The following is an 18752-nucleotide window of genomic DNA, read 5'->3' as shown; positions in this document are numbered from 1 at the left end:
TCCTTCTCACCTTCTCTTGACCGTGACCTCCCTTGGAACAGGAATGGAGTCAGGTTTTTTTTTTTTTTTTTTTAAGATTTTATTTATTTATTTGACAGAGAGAGATCACAAGTATACAGAGAGGCAGGCAGAGAGAGAGAGGGAAGCAGGCTTCTTGCTGAGCAGAGAGCCCGATGCGGGACTCGATCCCAGGACCTGAGATCATGACCTGAGCCGAAGGCAGCGGCTTAACCCACTGAGCCACCCAGGCGCCCCTGGAGTCAGGTTTTTAACGTGGGTTTTTAGTAATGATATCAGTAATTACTGATAAAAGAAGCACATTTTTAACAACATCGCGGATTACCCTTTTGTGAATTATCTGCACACGGAAGAGAAGCAAGACACGTGTCTGATGTGGCATGCCAACATTTTAACTCTTAGACATCATTTCTCGATTCCTGCATTTCTAAAGGGCATCCCAGGTGGATCTTCCAGTAACTTCACGTTTACAGAGTCCGGGTGTCCCACACTGGAAATAGAGGCAAATGCGGTGGGACTTTTTGGCTTCCATCTTCGGTCCTGCCCACGCCAGTCACAGATTTTGAGGTGGCCTTAGGCTGAGAAGCGGACAAAAGGCAATTGTGGATTGGGCAAGGAGCAGCGGGTGACAGGGGAGGGGTCCCTGTGGGGGAGACGGGGACAAAACAGAAGTGTTCCGTGGGCTGTGCATCCGCACACGTCCTGTTCGGTCAGCACGAGCTGGTTTTCCAAATCCATAATTTAGCAACAGGAAGGGTGAGGCCAAGAAGGAGTGGGTTCTGGGCAAAGTGTGGGCGAGCCGAGCAAGTTTGCCCTCCAGTCTCCTCCTGGCCCTTGACGGGACTAGCTCTTTCCTGGACGGAGCCTCCTAATAAGCTACCAGCCTATGGTAGCAGTGTCAAGACCAGGTTGAGACAGACAGGAAAGAGGATAGAGCTTTCATCTGGACAGGTGTGGCCAGTCCTAAAAGCTGTTGTTGGAGCAGAAAGATAGTGAGATCAGATGCATTTAGCGTGTGAATACAATTCTGAGGATTTGTAACTGCTTTTCTTTGAACTTGAAAACTGTGTTTATTTTTCCTTGAAGCAAAAGAATGTGGTTTCTTTTTAAGTGGCTTTATTGTCACTCCTGTGCTTCTCTAACAGTCCCATTTTTATAGCTCGCACAGGATACAGGGTGGGTCACCGCGGCCTGGTCGCCTCTGTCCCACTATTTAGAAACCAGTTCCAGGAACAGAGGATGGTTTCTCTCTAGTTTGCTCAGGCCACTTTTGGTCATTTCAGGCAGAAACAAACCATCTCTGCACTGGAATTTTCCTGGGCTTCATCCTGCAATTCAGGAATAGAACATCGAGTAACGACAGTGAAAATGTAATGTGTGACAGCTGTGAAGAAGTATTTGCCTCCAGTGGCGGAAAAGGCTGTGTGCAAAGCTGATTTCTGATGAGCCTATTAATGGGTGTTTGGGAAGCTGAATATGCCACTTGCCACTTTGAGATGAAAGGCTCGAAGCAAATGACAAAGTCCTTTCCCTGCCTCCCCAGCAGGACTGGGTGGGAGTGGGGGGTGCGTGGTCTGTTCCATGTCTGGAGAAGGCAGAGGCCTGGTAGGGTGGGCTCACATAGATCTGCTGGTGTCCGGGCAGCCAGGCTGGATGAGGGGAGAGAGGCCACAGAGGGAACCATAGGGGTCCATGGGGGGAGCAGCAGGAGGTCCTGGGCTCAAGGCCTATGGAGGGGAAGGATCCAGGATGAGTATCTATAAACTGAACTCTGACCTCTCAAGGGTTCTACACCTTCCCTGCTTTCTTACCTCCCCTGTGGGCACACAAACATGTACACACACAGAGAGACACACAGACACACACCCACACACACACACAGGAAGTCCTGGAGCTCAGTTTTCGGACTTCTGGAGCTGCCACAAAGCTTTGCTTCCTGTGTGCACACCCTCCACCATCACCCCCAGCACTGATCCTTGTCCTAATTAATTTATTCTCCCTCATTAATGTAAGATAAAAATGCTTCCCCAAATCAGAGTCCCCTCGCCTTTCCACAGCACCCCACATCCTCTCTCCTGGGTCTCATTACCTTTGAGGAGAGGTTTAGTATGATTTTATTAACATTCTGGCCTTGTATTAGAAATAATCAAACATGAATATTCAAAGTAGTTACCCTCCAAGTGGATCTCCTGCACAAAAAAATCTTTACTAATATTAGGGAGCCGTTTACAATTGTGAAAAATATGTAAAATCAAAGAAATGGTTTTTTGTTTAATGTATGCGAAGAAAACCTTAGAGAAGTTCCAACAAATTCAATTCTCCGTTCGGAAGAACATGAGTTAATGCAATAGTCAGACAAATGATCAGATAGGAAAAACCAGATGCAAAGATGTCTGTTACTTTAGCCTCTGGTTGAGGAAGTTGACGTGTCTTGACTGGGGCCCGGTGAGAAAGGCTCTGACCTGAAGCTAGACACCTGTCCCCCCAATCCTGACCTTGTGACGCAAGGCAAGTCAAGGCTCTGTTTCCCTCATCTGTACAATGGGGGTGATGTCCTCACTCAGAGCGGTTGTGCAGACTCGGTGAGAGACAGGACTAGTTCAGTCTTTGACACGGAGACTGGATGCTCAGAAAAGTCCTCGCTGTCTGGGGACCTTAGATTCCCTGTCTTAAATCGGATGGCTATAACAGAATGCCATAAAATTGGTAACTTAATCGACACGTAGTTATTTTTCACTGCCGTCAAAAGCTGGTGGGCCCAAGAGTAGGTGCCTGGTGAGCAGATTCGGTGTCTGGTGAGAGTCCTCTTCCTGATTTGCAGATGGCCGCCTTGTCCCTGTGGCTTCACACGGCAGAGAAGGAGAGCTCTCCGTCTTCTTATAGGGACATGAGTCTCATCTTGGGGCTCTACTCTCATGACCTCATCTACGCCTACTTACCTCCAAGAGGTGTCGCCTCCACATACTGTCACATCGCAGGGCAGGGCGTCAACACATGAAGGTTGAGGGGCACAGGCAACCAGTCCTCAACACTCACCGTCATGCACTGAGTTAAATGGATACTTCTCAGCCATGTGACTACGCCTCCCTGTCCGATCTCCCCATTCTGCCTTTCGGACCCCAGTGCCCACTCCTCTCTGTGACACTGGCTGTCTGTGTATTTCTCACATGATTCCACCCCCAGATTGTGAACCCTAAAGGGCAGGCTCTATGTCTTATTAATCTCTGAATTCAATTGACTCAGTCTTGAAGAGCCAAAAGAACATATGGGCCAAGGCAGGCCGTCCCGATAACAGGTCTTTGGTTTGGTCCCAGACGCCAGCCTCGAGGCCTTTCTGGGCCATATTGTCACTCTCAAAACAAATTTCTTGGTCAGAGTAAAGGTCATCTTTCTGCTCAGAGGACAGATACCTTTCTTGAAATGGAAAATTTGTTTATCTGCACGTGTGCTCTGAGCGGAGTGGAGGGGCTCTTGAGATGGGCATTCGCTGTGGCAACTGAGGAAGGGTCCTGAGCGCACATTTTCTGAACAGTCCCCATACCTGCCTGGCTCCCTGGCTGGTACTGGGCACAAAGCCAGCCAAGGACACTATCAGCCATCCCAAAGCGAGGTTCCCAGGACAGTGTAACTCCTCTGTTTTTTGCCCTTTCACTAAAGTGTCCCTTTGGTCTGGGTTTGCAAAAGGAGAGGGAGGCATGAGGAGCAGAGTACAAAATGGTGGCCCTGTGTCTGCAGAGTGAACGGCCTGCACAGGGAACAAAGTCGAGACCTATGGACGGGTGAGGCTTCCAGCCAAGTGCTGTGTTAACGACTGCTAACAATTTAAAGTCACAAATGTTTGAGAAGAGGGCCACTCATTTTGTCTGGTGACCTTTTAAACCTCGGCAGTAAGTTCTAGATGGATAGCCAAGGTGGCCGTGGACGCCCCATGGAATTGTGCGGATAGATTGCTCCACGTTGAGTTCCTTCTTCTGCCCAATACCCTTGAATTTAGGCAGGGTGTAAATTAAAGAGGAGTGCCCTAGTACTTTTTTCTTTTTAACGTTACAGTATTACCCTGATTTTCTTTCTAGTACATAGTGGAGTTGCATCCCATGTACTTTTCATATATGCAGATTCAACTCTGTACACCAAGGAGGGGAGAAACGTGTGCGTGCGTACACACACATGCACACACACACGTGCACACTCTCCTACACTACTGCATTCGTGCCAGGCTCTCAGCACGCCTCGCCACTCAGCTAAGCCTGAGGCCCCATCAGCCTGTGTGCCTCTGTGTGAGAGGGAACATCTTGCTGCCTCCTTGCATTTAAAGACATGGTTCTTTGTTCCACGGCACAGCCCTCACCTCAAGCCCCCCATGCCATCTGTGCCTAGTGCAGCCCAGCCACCTGCCCAGCCCTGTGGGGAAAGCTGCCTGAGCCCACTTACAGAGATAGTGTGTTCCTTTTTCAGGGAGATTTGACTCTAGTTGATAGTTTCACCTTTTAACTAGAGGACCAAGCTGTGGGAGAGATGTGACCACACCACAACACACTGCTGTGGAGGACGGGGACACTCCTGAATGGTCCCCTTCACTGTGACCGTTGTTGTCCTGTTCTTGTAGGAGCCCCAAAACTTGGTCTGAGTGTCCTTTCTCCTGTTTATTGTCAGCTTCTGGCTTAGAAACCCTTGTTCATTGTTTCTCAATAAGCAGATCTATATTGGGAATAAATACCAGCGCTCGGGGCGCCTGGGTGGCTCAGTCAGTTGAGCGTCCGACTTTTGGTTTTGGCTCAGGTCATGATCTTGGGGTCTTGGGACCGAGGCCCTTGTCGGGCTCCACGCTCAGCACAGAGCCTGCTTGTCTCTCTCTTTCTCCCTCTCCTCCTCCCCTTGCTCTCTCTCTCTCTCTCAAATAAATAAAATCTAAAACAACAACAACAAAAAAACAGGTCTTGCCATGTTGTTGAAAAGCCCCTGGCTGGCAGTGGCCTTAAAAATGGACAACCCCCAGGGGCACCTGGGTGGCTCAGTGGGTTAAGCCTCTGCCTTTGGCTCAGGTCATGATCTCAGGGTCTGGGATCGAGCCCCGCATCGGGCTCTCTGCTCAGCAGGGAGCCTGCTTCCCTCTCTCTCTCTGCCTGCCTCTCTGCCTACTTGTGATCTCTCTCTGTCAAATAAATAAATAAAATCTTAAAAAAAAAAAAATGGACAACACCCAAATGTGCGTATGTTAATTGGATATATTTTTAAAGCCAGAAGCTGGCTGTTGACTACTGAAGATACAAGCAGTCCCATTTGCATTGGTTCTAGAAAACTCCAGTATTTTTAAAGGATGACTAATGGAATCATAAGAGCCTCTATAATGACAACATCTACTCGTCCTCCTCGTGTCTATCTTACCATCCAAGCAAGCACGGTGGACACAGTGGGCAAGGACCCGGGTGAAGTCTTGATTCTGCCCTTGGTAAGCATAGTGACCGGGGCCACGCCATTAACCCTCTGGTCTCTGGGTCCCCATGGTAAATTGAGGCTAACAACATCTGCCATTTCATAAACTTTAATCAAAGGCAAATAAGATCATAGACAAAAAGAACTTTGAAAATTGTGAAGTGTTACAGATAAAGAAAATGGCAGTTTAATTTATCACACTCCATGTTCAAAGAAGGAGGTCAATATATTCGTGGTGCTAGAACCTCAATTACTACCTCAAATGTCCCTGACTTACTCTGTTCAAGGGCCTGAGGGATCGTCCTTCACGTGCCCCCCATCACTAAGGGAGAGGTCCACGTTTCACTACAGGCGAGGTTTCTGAGCTGTAGTAAGATTCCAGTGGCCTTGGCCTTCGCCCGTATCTCAGTCGTGCAGATAATTAGAGCATGGTTACTCTTCCATTGCATTCCCTTCGTCTCTGGGAAACAGGGAGCCCCCTTGTTTCCTTCTTAATAGAGTAAAAGCAAGACTCCTCAGGTGACCTCCCTGGAGATCCACAGCAAGTGGCCCACCCAGCCACCCCTCCACAGACCCCGAGGGGCCCTGCATTATAGACCTTCCCCCTATCCAGCTCCTTACTCTTCAGCTCGTACCATCTTCTTTGTTGGTCCCAAGTCCCTTGCCTTCATTGGCCTGGGAAGGAGGAAGAGGCAGGAAGAGAGTGTGAGCTGATATCCAACCACCTGCACTCCCACCAGGAAAAGTCAGGAGGGGCTGAACCCAAGGACATTTAAAATACAAATATTTTCATCAAAGTTAGGCTAACATTAAGTCGTTTCAGAGAATATTTTCTGGAGCAAATCCTACTGAGATATTTTGATTCTGTGATGATTTTTTTAATATGATATAGTTAAATTTTATCTTCATCAGGGTTGTTTTCCATTTAAATTTTTCTACAAAGCTTGGAATCAGGATTTTGTCCGTATTATAGGTTATGGTCTATAGCTTCTGCTGTAGCAAGTTCTCTCATGCTGTTATTTCCAAGTCCCATTCTCTGGGTTAAATTTTGCAAGTCTAAATGCTTTTATGGAAACTGGACTCTAAGATTTTTTTGAAGACTGGATTCTTTTGTCAAATTTTAGACAGTACTAAATTATACCACATGCAGTTGACTGTTGCCGATTTTATTCTGATTCGATCCTTTCTACCGATAATAGCCATTGTGAAGTGAAGTGAATAAGACTGGTTATATGTATTTATTAATCAACAAATTCATTTTCAAAATTGTGATAAATATTAAAAGTAGAGATGGAAGTAGAGACAGAGTAGAAGGAAGTGGCCTCAAGTCAAAATAGTAGGGGTGTTTGGGACGGCTTAGTCAGTGAAGCATCCGCCTTCGGCTCAGGTCATGGTCCCAGAGTCCTGGGATCGAGCCCCGCGTCGGGCTCTCTGCTCAGTGGGGAGTCTGCTTCTCCTCTCACCCCCCGCTCGTGCGCACTCTCTCTCTCTTTAATAAATAAATAAATAACATCTTTTAAAAAAAATAGTAGGGATGTTCAATATCGCTAGGAAGGCTATTAACAATTTTTAAAAAAGAAAAGTAACAAAGGTTGGTGAGGATGTGGAAAGCTTAGAACCCTCGTGTCTTGCTGGTGGCAATGTAAACTTGTACAGCCACTACGGAAAAAAGTTTGAAGGTTGCACAAAAAGTTAAACATAGAATGACCATATGATCCAGAAATTCTTCTGCTCCTAAATATACCCTAACGAACTGAAAACAGAAGTTCAAAGAAAACTTGTATAGCCAACAATAGCCAACAGGTGTCGCCACACCTGTCGCCACAGCCTGGTGTCCGTCAGGTAAGGGTTGGCTACAGAAAATGTGGTCGGTAGATGCCTACGATGAAACATTATTTGGCCATAGAAAGGAATGAAGTACTTATCCAGGTTACCACATGGATGAACCTCAAAAACTGTGCTAAGTAAAAAATCACAAGATAAAAAGTCACATACTCAACAATTCCATTTATGTAAAATATCCATTATATGTAATTCCACAGAAGCAGAAAACAGATGAGTGGTTGCCAGGGTCAGGAGGGAGGGGAGAACGAGGAGTAACAGCTTAACACATACAAGGTCTCCTGTGGGAGCGAAGAAATGTTCTGGAACCAGACAGAGGCGATGATTGTGCGGTATTGTGAATGTACCAAATGCTAGGGAACCGGGCGCTTTCGAAAGGTTAATTTCATGGTATGTGAATTTTACCTCAAAAAAATAGTGGGGCAAAGTGATGGGTCGCACGAAATGTGCTACTTTAAGACCAGTAAAGATCATTGACCAGGAGTCATAAAAACTCTACTTTTCTAGATTTCTCCTTTAAAGAAAACAGCACAAACTCTTGGATGTGATAAAGTCTGCTTTCAGAAAGATGAGTGGGCGAGAAAAAAGACCACTTGAGCCAGCAAGCTGCCTGTTTCTAATCTACAGCGCGTTACAGCAAGTTCTTTAAAGTAAATACATCTGGGAATTATGGGAAATGCTGAGTTGGGACCAACATTGGGAACAAGGACAGAAAGAAGAGACTTCGGAGGAATTAGATGGGAACATGCCGGTTTGAAGAAGGCTGTGGGATATCAGGGGCACTGAAGCAGCCTCTTAAAGCAAAGATGGGTCCAGCCCCAGACCCTGTGGGGAGCATATGTCGCTTGCTGGCTGCCCAGCATCCTTTCTTTTTCTCCAAGGGGACACAAATTTCCTCTCGGGGAAGTCTTCTCCCATTGCACACAGGAAATAAATCAGGGTGCTCTGCCCCCCAAAATTCCCTCCTTTGAGACACCCCACTCCTGGGGCATTGCCTCCTGGAGGTGCTGCAGACTGTGTAGACAGCACATTCATACAGCAGCCCCACTTTCTTTCCTTGAGCCTACCTCCTTCGAGCCTGGTCCTCTAGCCTCTTGTTTACTTGGGGAGGACCCCAGCACTGTACCTTCTTAAATTCATTGGGGTTGGATTGTGTTACATTAATCCTAGCATCTTGTCTGAAACAAACATAAAATTTTAGCCGAGGAGGAGCTGCTGCTGGGCTTCTGGCTCACTGAACGGGACCTGCGTGCGGGGAATGGGGGTGGGGGGCTCAGTCTGAGATGACATATGTGTGCCAGCTCTGTGCTAGTTTGCTAGAGGGCAGCTGGAGAGAATCCGAGGGAATGACAGCTAGGTCTGCATCTGATTGCTATAAAGTAGTTTGACGTCAACCAAAGAACCCAGGTCCCATAAGAAAGAATTGATTGGTCACTCACAGATTGAGGGCAAAGATAAGCATTAGTCAACTTTTTTTTTCCCCAGCTCTTTTGTAAACAGCCCAACAGCCATCTGTCCTTGCTGATGTGAACTCCATCTGCCCGAACACAGTGTGTATGTGTATATGGCGGGCCATAGACGGGGGGTTCCTGATTTTCCCTTGTGGGCTTTCCCATTGGGTGATTCTGTTAGTATAGCCTGGTGTTGTGTACAGATAGGTTCAGAAGATCGGGACACGCCGGCCTCTCTATTTTTGTTGTGGTTTAGCTTCTTTCTTAATAACATTCGTTTATTTACAACAAGCATTTATTACTCACTGGCCACAGCACAACATTGGACAGACTAGCATATGTGTTAGCATGGAAGACATTGCCTCTGCTTTCAGGGAGCTAGGAGTAAAACACACCCAGATGCTCACTCTAAGAATAGCTTTTTTAAAAATGTAGAAATGCATGCAAATTAGTGTAGTAAAAACCGAGTATTGCAACGTGAAGCAAGCTATAAAGTTTCACTGTAGGACATAAATGCTTGAGTTATAGAGAGATACAGTATGTTTTTTTTAATGGGACAAGTAAAAATTGTAAAGATGTCCGTTTTCCCCAAGGTGTGTTAACAATAAGAAATCCCAAAATTTTCATGGAACAAGCTAATCCTGTAATTCACCTGGAAAACACAATGCTGAAGATCTGCCAAGAAAATTTTGGAAAGGAAAAGTGAAAGCCCGCACTAGCAACTCTCAAAATAGTCCCTAAAGCTATGTTCATTAAGACAGAGTCATATTGGTACAAGGATAGACACGTAGATCAATGAATCAGAAAAGAAAATATAGAAAAATATCTAAATGTTTCATTGGGAACTTGGTATATGTTAAAGACGACAGTTAAAATCAGTAGGGAAAGGATGAACCATTTATAGTATCAAGTTAATTAGCTAACTGTCGGGGAAAAATGAATTAGATCTTTACTTTGATCATTTACAAATATAAGTAGATTTAAGGGTAATGCATTTTTTTTAAACTATAGGCATAATAGAAGGAAATATTGAGGAATGGATTTAAAGTCGTGTGCTCAAATAGCTCTTTTTAAAACAAGATGTAAACCACAAAGGTTTTAATAGAAAAACCTAACAAATTCAGCGCACCAGGCTGGTTCAGTCTAAGGAGTGTGCGACTCTTGATCTCAGGGTCATGAGTTCGAGCCCCATGCTGGGTGGAGAGATTACTTTAAAAAAAAAAATTTTTTTTTCTAAAGGAAAGAAAAGTAACAAATTTAACCACAAAATATGAAAGTTATGTAAGATAAAATTAAAATATGCGACAAACTAGGAGAAAGCCTTTACAACATATAATAGAAAATGACACGGTGTAGGGGTGATAAGAACAGCACCCATGAATCAATTGGAAAAAGATAAAAAATATAACAGGAAAATGGACCAAGGGTACAAACCGTTTACATAAAAGAAACAGGAATGACTGGGAAACATATGAATCAGAAAGATGCCAAGTCAAATAAGAAACGTGTTTTCCATAAACAATAAATTCTGGTACACTGAAAAGAAATTTAAAAAATAAATTTAAAAAATAAATTAATTAATTTAAAAAAAACGTGTTTTCCACGGATTGAGTCCATCTTAAGAAACACGTATTGAAGTTAAATATCCATTTTTTGCCCATCAAGATGGCAAAAATGTAAAAGATTGACAGTGCTAATTATGGATGAGGGTGAGGAAGACAGGTACTTCCTTGCAAAATTTGCAAATGTAAATTGGGTCCATCTGTTTTGGAAGACAGTTTGGTGGTGCTCGGGATTTAAAACACACACACCGCACTCCATTCTGTGTCTCCAGCCCCCTTGGGGCTGCCTCTCCTCATGGAGTAGTCAGGTCCTGACTGCCTCAGAGTAGGGTGCCAGGCTTCCAAGGAGGTAAAGGCAGAAGCTGCCAGGCTTCTCTCTGAAGGGCCAGAGTAAAGCAGATTCCTCCATGGACACTTTGTAGCATCTCTTAAGTGCTTATATGTTTATATAAATTTCAAAAGATTCTCCTTTTTTTTTTAAGATTTTATTTATTCATTTGACAGAGAAAGAGACCACAAGTAAGCAGAGAGAGAGGGCGGGGGTGGGAGGGGAAGCAGGCTCCCCGCTGAGCAGAGAGCCTGATGCGGGACTCGATCCCAGGACCCTGAGATCATGACCTGAGCCGAAGGCAGAGGCTTTAACCCACTGAGCCACCCAGGTGCCCCGATTCCACTGTTTTGATCCGTGTTTCCTCCTTGACCCAAACTACATAACTAGTTACACCCATTCTGGTTTTTCCTTTTTAAATTTTTTCGTGTGACCTGTGGGTAAATTATGCAAACAGATGAAAACACACAACAACGCTTCGCCACAGTGTATGCGGTCTAAAAATTCGACTTGGTAAATGCCGGTGTGGTGGCGGTGTGATGTGCATTGAAAACAGCATTTTATCAGAAGGTGGTATTGTCATTAAAGATTGTGAAACACCCACTGTGCACAACTAACTGTGCACACTGTTTCACACTGAAGTGAGGAAGTCCCCCTCAGATCCTGAGGCAGTCGCTTTTTCCCACGCGCACACGTGCACACACATGGACACCCGCACACGTACACACGCGCTTACTCTGGATTTTCTCTGAGAATGGTGCTGGGTAGCCTGGAAAGAGGACAGGAACCAAACACCAATCATGCTACAGCCCAACTCACATTATTAGGGTGCATGTTTTTTCCGTGCCTTCTCAGCTCTGCTCTGTAGATCTGCTCCCAATTCATCCAGCAGTCTTCCCTTCATGCTCGGCGTGTGGAGCGCTCTGGGGATACACACAAAGCTGGACAAGCCTGGCTCCTGCAGCTGGTGGGGAAGAATGTGCTTGAAAAGAGCCCTCATGTCGATCAGGCCCCCTGGGTGCCAGGACGGAGCTGTGCACAGGGTGCTTTGCCAGGGGGCACAGAGAAGGGGCAGCTCCCCCAGCAGCCTGATTGGAAGTGAGTCTTGAAAGACAGATAGTAGCTGCGGAACAGAAAAATTGGGTGTGCAGGGAGAAAAGGGGAATATTACAGGCAGAAGCAACAGCTTGAGCAAAGGCTCTTGGGATAAAAATAGCACAGCCGGGCAGCACGCCTCTTCGGAGTGGAGACAGGCCAATGGCTCTGGCTTATCCGAACTTACACAGAAAGATGTAAGCGGGCAGGGCATGGCGGGCCTCCTAGGGCAACTTAGGACCCATGCAGTGGAGGGGGACAGCCGGGCTCACGTGGTTGGTTTTCCCTCCATTGGCAGGTGGAGGCCGGAGTAAGTGGACGAGAGTAGGGGCTAGAGGCCACCTCAGAGAGGTGACATGACTCCGAATCAGGGGGGCAGCATCAGGAGGACCACACATGCCATCATTATATGGGAAGCCTGGGACTACCAAGAAAAGATTTTATTTTATTCTTTTGTCGTTTTCTGAAATTCTATTGTATTCTGAACAAGATCAGGAGATACGCATATGAAATTTAATTCATACTTCTATTGTCCTGTTTAACCTCAGCACATTTCTATTTTTCATTTATTCTATAAACAAAAATTATCTCTGAATTTTCCTCTGGGTGCAACCAGGAATTTGGTTTCTTGGATCGCTTCCCTCCCCATATTCGTAATTTATCGTCTGAACCCCTTTATAAATGCCGTAGCTAAATCTTGTGTAATACTGAGCTGTCCAGCTGATGTGATCTTTATAGGCTGGCTTTTTGTTGCTGTTATAATCCACTCATCTCTTATAAACGCTTCTATCTGCTTCCCGAATGCCATGGCCTTGGCCCTGAGATTTGCACCTGTGGTGTCACACTGGCAAATGGCTTCATGTCCTAAGGTCTTAAAATAATCTTTCCTCTCCTCCCCACCAGCACAGAGGAAGTTTGTTCTGGAACTGGCTTGCTTAAGGTGATACCTTCACTTCTCTTAAATTTGTGGAGACTTAATGAATTCGTTTAAGAAAAAAAAAGGAAAAAGTCTGGTCTAATTTAAGGAGGGTTTTTAGGATCAACAGGTATGATGGAAATGATAGGCATGAATTGGGAAATGGGTTAAAGTGAGCTCTTAAGAAATTGCTCACCACAGAGCACCAGGGTGGCTCAGTCACTTAAGCTTCCGACTCAGGTCACGATCTCAGGGTCCTGGGATCGAGCCCCACGTCAGGCTCCCCACTCAGCAGGGAATCTGCTTTCTCCCTCTCCGTCTGTCCCTCCCCCTGCTCATGTACTTTCTCTCTAAAAATAAATAAGAAACTAAGTGCTCACCACTGTGATATAATACAGAGATGAAGGATGGATGTCGTTACCATGTTTCAAGTTCTGTGACTCTAATTTACATAGAACCCAGATCTTGGCCAACCACCAGGCCTGGGCTCAAGGCTGGGCAAGAGAAATCAGTGGCAGTTTCAGGAAATGGGACCATCCCATGCCAGGGCTGCGAACTATAATCATTTCTTAGTTGTAACAGAGTACCCTGTTTTCCCAGTAATTAACTAGTTGGGGATTTTTGCGTTTACTCCCAGAGACCAGGGTCACTCCGCGTTTTCACGAAGGACGATGGTTAGGGTGGTGTCATGACTTGCTTAGGCTAACAAGCCTTTATCTTTCACTTAACCCGACAAACATTCACACTGCTCTGCCCTTCCAGCACATTCTCTGGACCATACAGTGTACCCCCTGACAGCGGCACGAGGTACTCATAGACTCTTGGGAGAGCAGCGGGTTTGGTTAACGGGGTACCCACAAGAGCTGGGGCCGGTCTTATTGGGGGAAGGCAAAGAAGTGAGCATTTACTGAGTGTAGGCCGTGTGCTAGATATTTTATATACGTTAGCTCATCTGATAATGAGGCTAGCTCTGCGATGTAGCATGTGTTCAAAATGTATTAGTTGCTTTGCTTTTTCATCTGCGTTACAGAAATAACTCATATCGAATTACTTAACACTGTAAATTTGAAATCCTGTCTGTGTAAGCATGTGCCAGTGATTTCTAAAGCTGTTCTGATACAGGATGTATTAGCAAATGGGGAAAGGGCGCCAATCCTGGCATGGATGTAAGGTACAGAAAATCCCATATTCACGCTTCCTATACAGAACTTGTCAGGAAAAGAACTTAAATAGGTTGAGAGACATTTGCTTGAAGTTTTTTCCATGCACTGTTCAAGCGTGGCAGAAATTGAGCTCTCCTCCTCTGCTTTCTTAGATACATTCCACCGTTGATCTGGGGGAAAAGTGGACACATCCAGACAGCCTTGTACGGGAAGATGGGAAGGGTGAGGTCGCCACACCCCTACGGGCACCGCAAGTTCATCACCATGTCCGACGGAGCCACTTCGACCTTCGACCTCTTCGAGCCCTTGGCAGAGCACTGTGTTGGAGGTGAGCTAGCGCAGGTTTGCGATGGGGCCATTGCCTGGAATGGGAACACTGGGCAGTGAGGGAGCACGGTGTACATGCTTGTCCCGCCAACTCAGCATCATGCTGGGGGCTGGGAGGAAGCCCACTGTGGTTCATCACCCAGGGGCAGCCTGCAAGGGTTCGTGCTATCATGTGCTTGCTGGACACCACGTTGGGCCCCTCAGACAGCAATGCTGGATGTGGTTGTTAGTCCTCCCATGAGATACAGAAGCTCGGTGTAAGGGGCTGTGGGAGAACGTGGAGCCCAGGCCCCGTCAGGACCAGGCCTCTGGTTTGATGACAGCAATAGAAGCCAGACTCTTCTAAGAGCTTTGTAGGTCCTGTTCTTTCAGTTAAGCCTTGCAGCAACCCCAAGATGTGGGTGCCTTATTGTCCCAACTCTACTGATGAGAGAAACTAAAGCTCAGAGACACGGCATAGGCCGGTCTGGTTTGTTGGATAATAGCAGATGGCGGAGGCTCGCAGGCACCCTCTGTGTCGGTTGCCGTGGACAAAAAGACACATTCAGGTCCATGTATGCAGGGCTCTGGGATACCTGTCTGTCAGAAGCCTCTCAATCACTGCTGTGGCTGGAAGCCAGCGTTGCTCTGTGCGGCCTGCCTAGTAAGCAGCCATTACAGAGAGCTTCGTGGGAGGACTCATGAGTGAGTGGAGTTAGGATGCCAGCTGCCTCCCACTGCCCCTCCTAGAGGAGGATGTGTCTTCTCAGTTCCATAGTATGCAAGGCACCTAGGTCTGAGGGGTTTTTTGTGCTTTTTTATTTTGTAAAGATTTTATCTATTTATTCAGAGAGAGAGCTTGTGTGCACAAGTGGCAGGGGGAGGGGCAGTGGAAGAGAGAGAATCCCACGGAGACTCCCCACTGGGCATAGAGCCCGATAAGGGGCTCGATCTCACGACCCTGGGATCATGATCTGAGCTGAAATCAAGAGTCAGATGCCCAACCGACTGAGCCACCCAAGCGCCCCAAGGCACCTTGGTTTTTTTTTTTTTTCTTTAAAGATTTTATTTATTTGTCAGAAAGAGAGAGAGCGAGCGAGCACAGGCAGACAGAGTGGCAGGCAGAGGCAGAGGGAGAAGCAGGCTCTCCACAGAACAAGGAGCCCGATGTGGGACTCGATCCCAGAACACTGGGATCATGACCTGAGCCGAAGGCAGCTGCTTAACCAACTGAGCCACCCAGGCATCCCGGCACCTTGGTTTTTATAGGATCTCGGTAACTACTTGGGAGGAAGTTCCAGTAAACCTCTTGTACCTTTCAGTTCTTTACAGTAACCAGCGCTGTTGACAAGCTGGTGCCAAAGGTTTAGTGGGTGTTCCCTTTGCCTGTTACACTCAGCCCCAGACCCCTCCATGGCTGCCTCCTCCTTGTCACTCAGGTCTCAACTCAGCTGTCACCTCCTCAGAGGGACAGCCCCTGCCTCCCCTTGCTAATGTTCCCTTCCCAGTCAATCCATCACACCTTCCTGCTTTCGTCCTTCAGAGTACCACTCGCTCAGGACGTAATTCGTGGTCCTGAGGGATCTCTGTCTGTCAAATAAATAAATAAATAAAATCTTAAAAAAAAAAAAAAGAAAAGAAAATTCAAAAGGTACCTTTAAGATATACAGAGCAAGCATATATCTCTCTTCTACTCCTACTGCCCACCCACACTCCTCCCCAGTGGTACTCACTGTTAGGTTTCTCACTATGATTCCAGGGCTAGTGGATGCATTTCTAAACATAGATGTCTTTTTCCCCTCCATGCAAATGGCAGCATTCATAACCCTTTTCCACACCTTGCTTTTTTTCCCACTTAATACATGTTGGGGAGCTCACACTATCAGCACCCGTAAAGATGTGTCTCGTTATTTCTAAGGGCTACATAACATTTCATCACTTGGATGTGCAATAATTTATTTAACCAGACCTCTATTTTGGGGCATTTAGCTTGTGTTCACTTTTTTGCCATTATCACCTGTCATGTACATCTCTTGTTCTGCACAATGTACAGTTGTATCTGTAGACAAATACCTGGAAGTCAAATTGCTTGATCAAAGAAGTCTGTGCAGACTACTTCTTGTTTTTCCATGCCTGCATCCCATCATTCATACAGAAATTAAGAGGAAGGTTTGGAAACCTGGAAAGCAGTGTGGCTGAGTAATTTTGTATCTGCTGAATCTAATAATAAAAAATCGAGATTTAAATTGTTTTCATTTCACCTTTGTAGTCGTTAATTTTTATCGTATTTTTCAAAATTATCTGTCCACGATTGGGAATTTTAACAACTGACCCTTCACTGTAAGTAGTTTGAGAAGCGCCGATTGGGCTAACTCCACCCAGAAGGGAAAGACGCTTCTTCCCAGAGAACTTAGTGGAAAGATGGATGTCAGTTTCCCTCCTGCTCTTTTCTAGGCCAGTGATGTATCGTCATGGCCGTTTATCATCACGCCTCATGCGGTTCATGGGGATTTTTCTCTTCACCCCGTAGATGACGTTACCATGGTCATCTGCCCGGGAATCGCCAATCACAGCGAGAAGCAGTACATCCGCACCTTCGTGGACTATGCCCAGAAAAACGGCTACCGGTGCGCCGTGCTCAACCACCTGGGCGCCTTGCCCAACATTGAGCTGACCTCACCGCGCATGTTCACCTACGGTAAGTGCCACGGCCACGTGGAATCCCCCTTATCGTTCTGACTCCGAGCGAGCGCACTGTCACTTCCGTCCTGCTGTACCTTTCTGAGGGCAGAATTTATGCCCATCTGGAGAGGCAGCGCGGCTCGGGGTTACGCCAGCAGCTGGTGTGTGTGGGACATTTATGATGCCGTGCTTCAGGTCAGCCTTTCGGATGGGCCCCGGAGCCACCCCCAGCGCATCCTGCCTCCTGGAGACCCAGTGAAAGTCATGGGGGCAGGGTGTCCCCTGCCGCCCCCTGCTGGTGGGTAGGCATCAGAGCAGGGCCAGGGGCCCCCCTGTAGCCCACGCCTGGCACCACTGAGCCATCCCGACCCCAGTTCTTCAGGACTCTTGTGACTGGCGGGCAAGGGTTCCGATGACGCACACGCATGTCTGTGGGAAAGAAATCTGGCATCAGTGACTCACTGGGTTCCAAGTTCCTTGCAGAGAGGAACCGGATCTCATATTGAGACAAGAGCTTCTTGCCTCTAATTGAAGTCCCGTGTTAAGGAAGGCTCTGTCTTCCAGCCTGCCCGTTCTTGATTCTTATTTAAATCTCCTTCATATTATAGATGCACACATAAATAATAAACACATAAGATATGTGTTTGAATACGCACAAACACCGGGGTTGTTTATAACCAAAGAAATTACTCTGCGTTTTAATGGGAAACAACTGAAAATTGCATCCACCATTCTGCTATAACTCTAATTTTCGATTCGTTTATCTTCCCATTCTTTCATCTGTGTGTACGTAGTTTTTATTTAAAGGCAGCCTTAGTGTGTATATCTGTGGTGACTTAGTTTAAATAATCTTATATTCGCTAGCATAAAGGTGCATAGTCACTACATTTAATCTTTTTAAGAGCCCCTTGCTATTATTATTCCGTTATTGTTTATCTAACCCTTCCTCTTTATAGTCCATTTAGCTTATAGAGTTTTTCGGCATTTTAAATAATGATGCTATAAATAGCTTTCACATAGAATTTGTTTATACTCTTTAATGACTACTTTGGACTGAATTTCCGGGGCTAGAATTTCAGAGTCAACATTCTGTATGCTTGTTTGTCCGTACTGTCAGACTGTCCTCCAGCAAGGCTGTACCGGTTTATGCGGCTGCTGGTGACGTGTAGGGCGCCGGTAGGGAGGCGTGAGCGGGACACCCGTTCTAGGCCCACCAGGCTGCCCCGCGCCCTGCTGCTTCTCGTGCTCACTCCCACAACTAAAGACCCCGTGTTACAGACTCTTCTGCTCAACAGTTGGTCAGTGGCCTGAAGATATAGGTGAAGATCCAGATTTACAGATCACTCAGGAACAGAAGAGTGAGCGAGTAGGAGACGGGATTGGATCCAAAAGGCAGAAACAGGCAGACTCTCACAAAAGTGAGAACAATGGGGAAGGATTATAATAAGGACCTGTACATGGATATAAAAATCCGTCCGCCAAAGTTGAGAACGAGGAGGCATGGCTTGGCCTCACTCAGGACCGCAGACGGAGACAGACTTGGGAGTGCCGTCTAACCACACGAACTGCCAAAAACAAGACGAGATGCCAGCGAGGGCACTTAACGTGTGCCTGACCCTGTGCTGATGTCTCTCACAGACATCATCCCTTTAATCTCCACAGCAGCCAGCGGGACACTTAGGGAAATTGTGATGAGAAGCCACTCAGAGGCACAGAGAGGTCATGTAACTGGGGCGAGGTATAGAGCTGGTAAGCAGGAGAGCTAAGAGAAGAGCCTGGGTCTGGCTGCTCCGGGGTCCGGGATCAGGTCAGAGCTAGCAGAAGCGCTGGGTGTGTGTGGTCCAGGTCCCCTGCCCCCAGTAGTGCCATGCCAGGGGCCATGGGGAAGGGACACTAGGTTGGCAGACATTCGCACACAAGCTGGGGGATTTGCTGAAGGAGCAGAGAAGAGTGGGT

The 18752-nt window shown here is 46.6% G+C and overlaps 1 protein-coding gene across 2 annotated transcripts in view; it reads left to right on the top strand.

Annotated features, from left to right (window-relative positions):
* The window catches only part of ABHD2 (abhydrolase domain containing 2, acylglycerol lipase), a 102758-nt gene that overhangs the window by 48052 nt on the left and 35954 nt on the right, over window positions 1–18752 (top strand). For both annotated transcript variants that reach the window (XM_047735780.1, XM_047735779.1), the window contains exons 4-5: window positions 13961–14136; window positions 16645–16812. In XM_047735780.1, the coding sequence (XP_047591736.1) occupies window positions 13961–14136; window positions 16645–16812 (344 nt within the window). The remainder of the gene's footprint in view (window positions 1–13960; window positions 14137–16644; window positions 16813–18752) is intronic.

This window comes from Lutra lutra, chromosome 7 (assembly GCF_902655055.1).
Source record: "Lutra lutra chromosome 7, mLutLut1.2, whole genome shotgun sequence".
NCBI lineage: Eukaryota > Metazoa > Chordata > Mammalia > Carnivora > Mustelidae > Lutra > Lutra lutra.
Note: the sequence above shows the minus strand (reverse complement) of the source record. Positions and strands in the feature narration are given on the sequence as shown.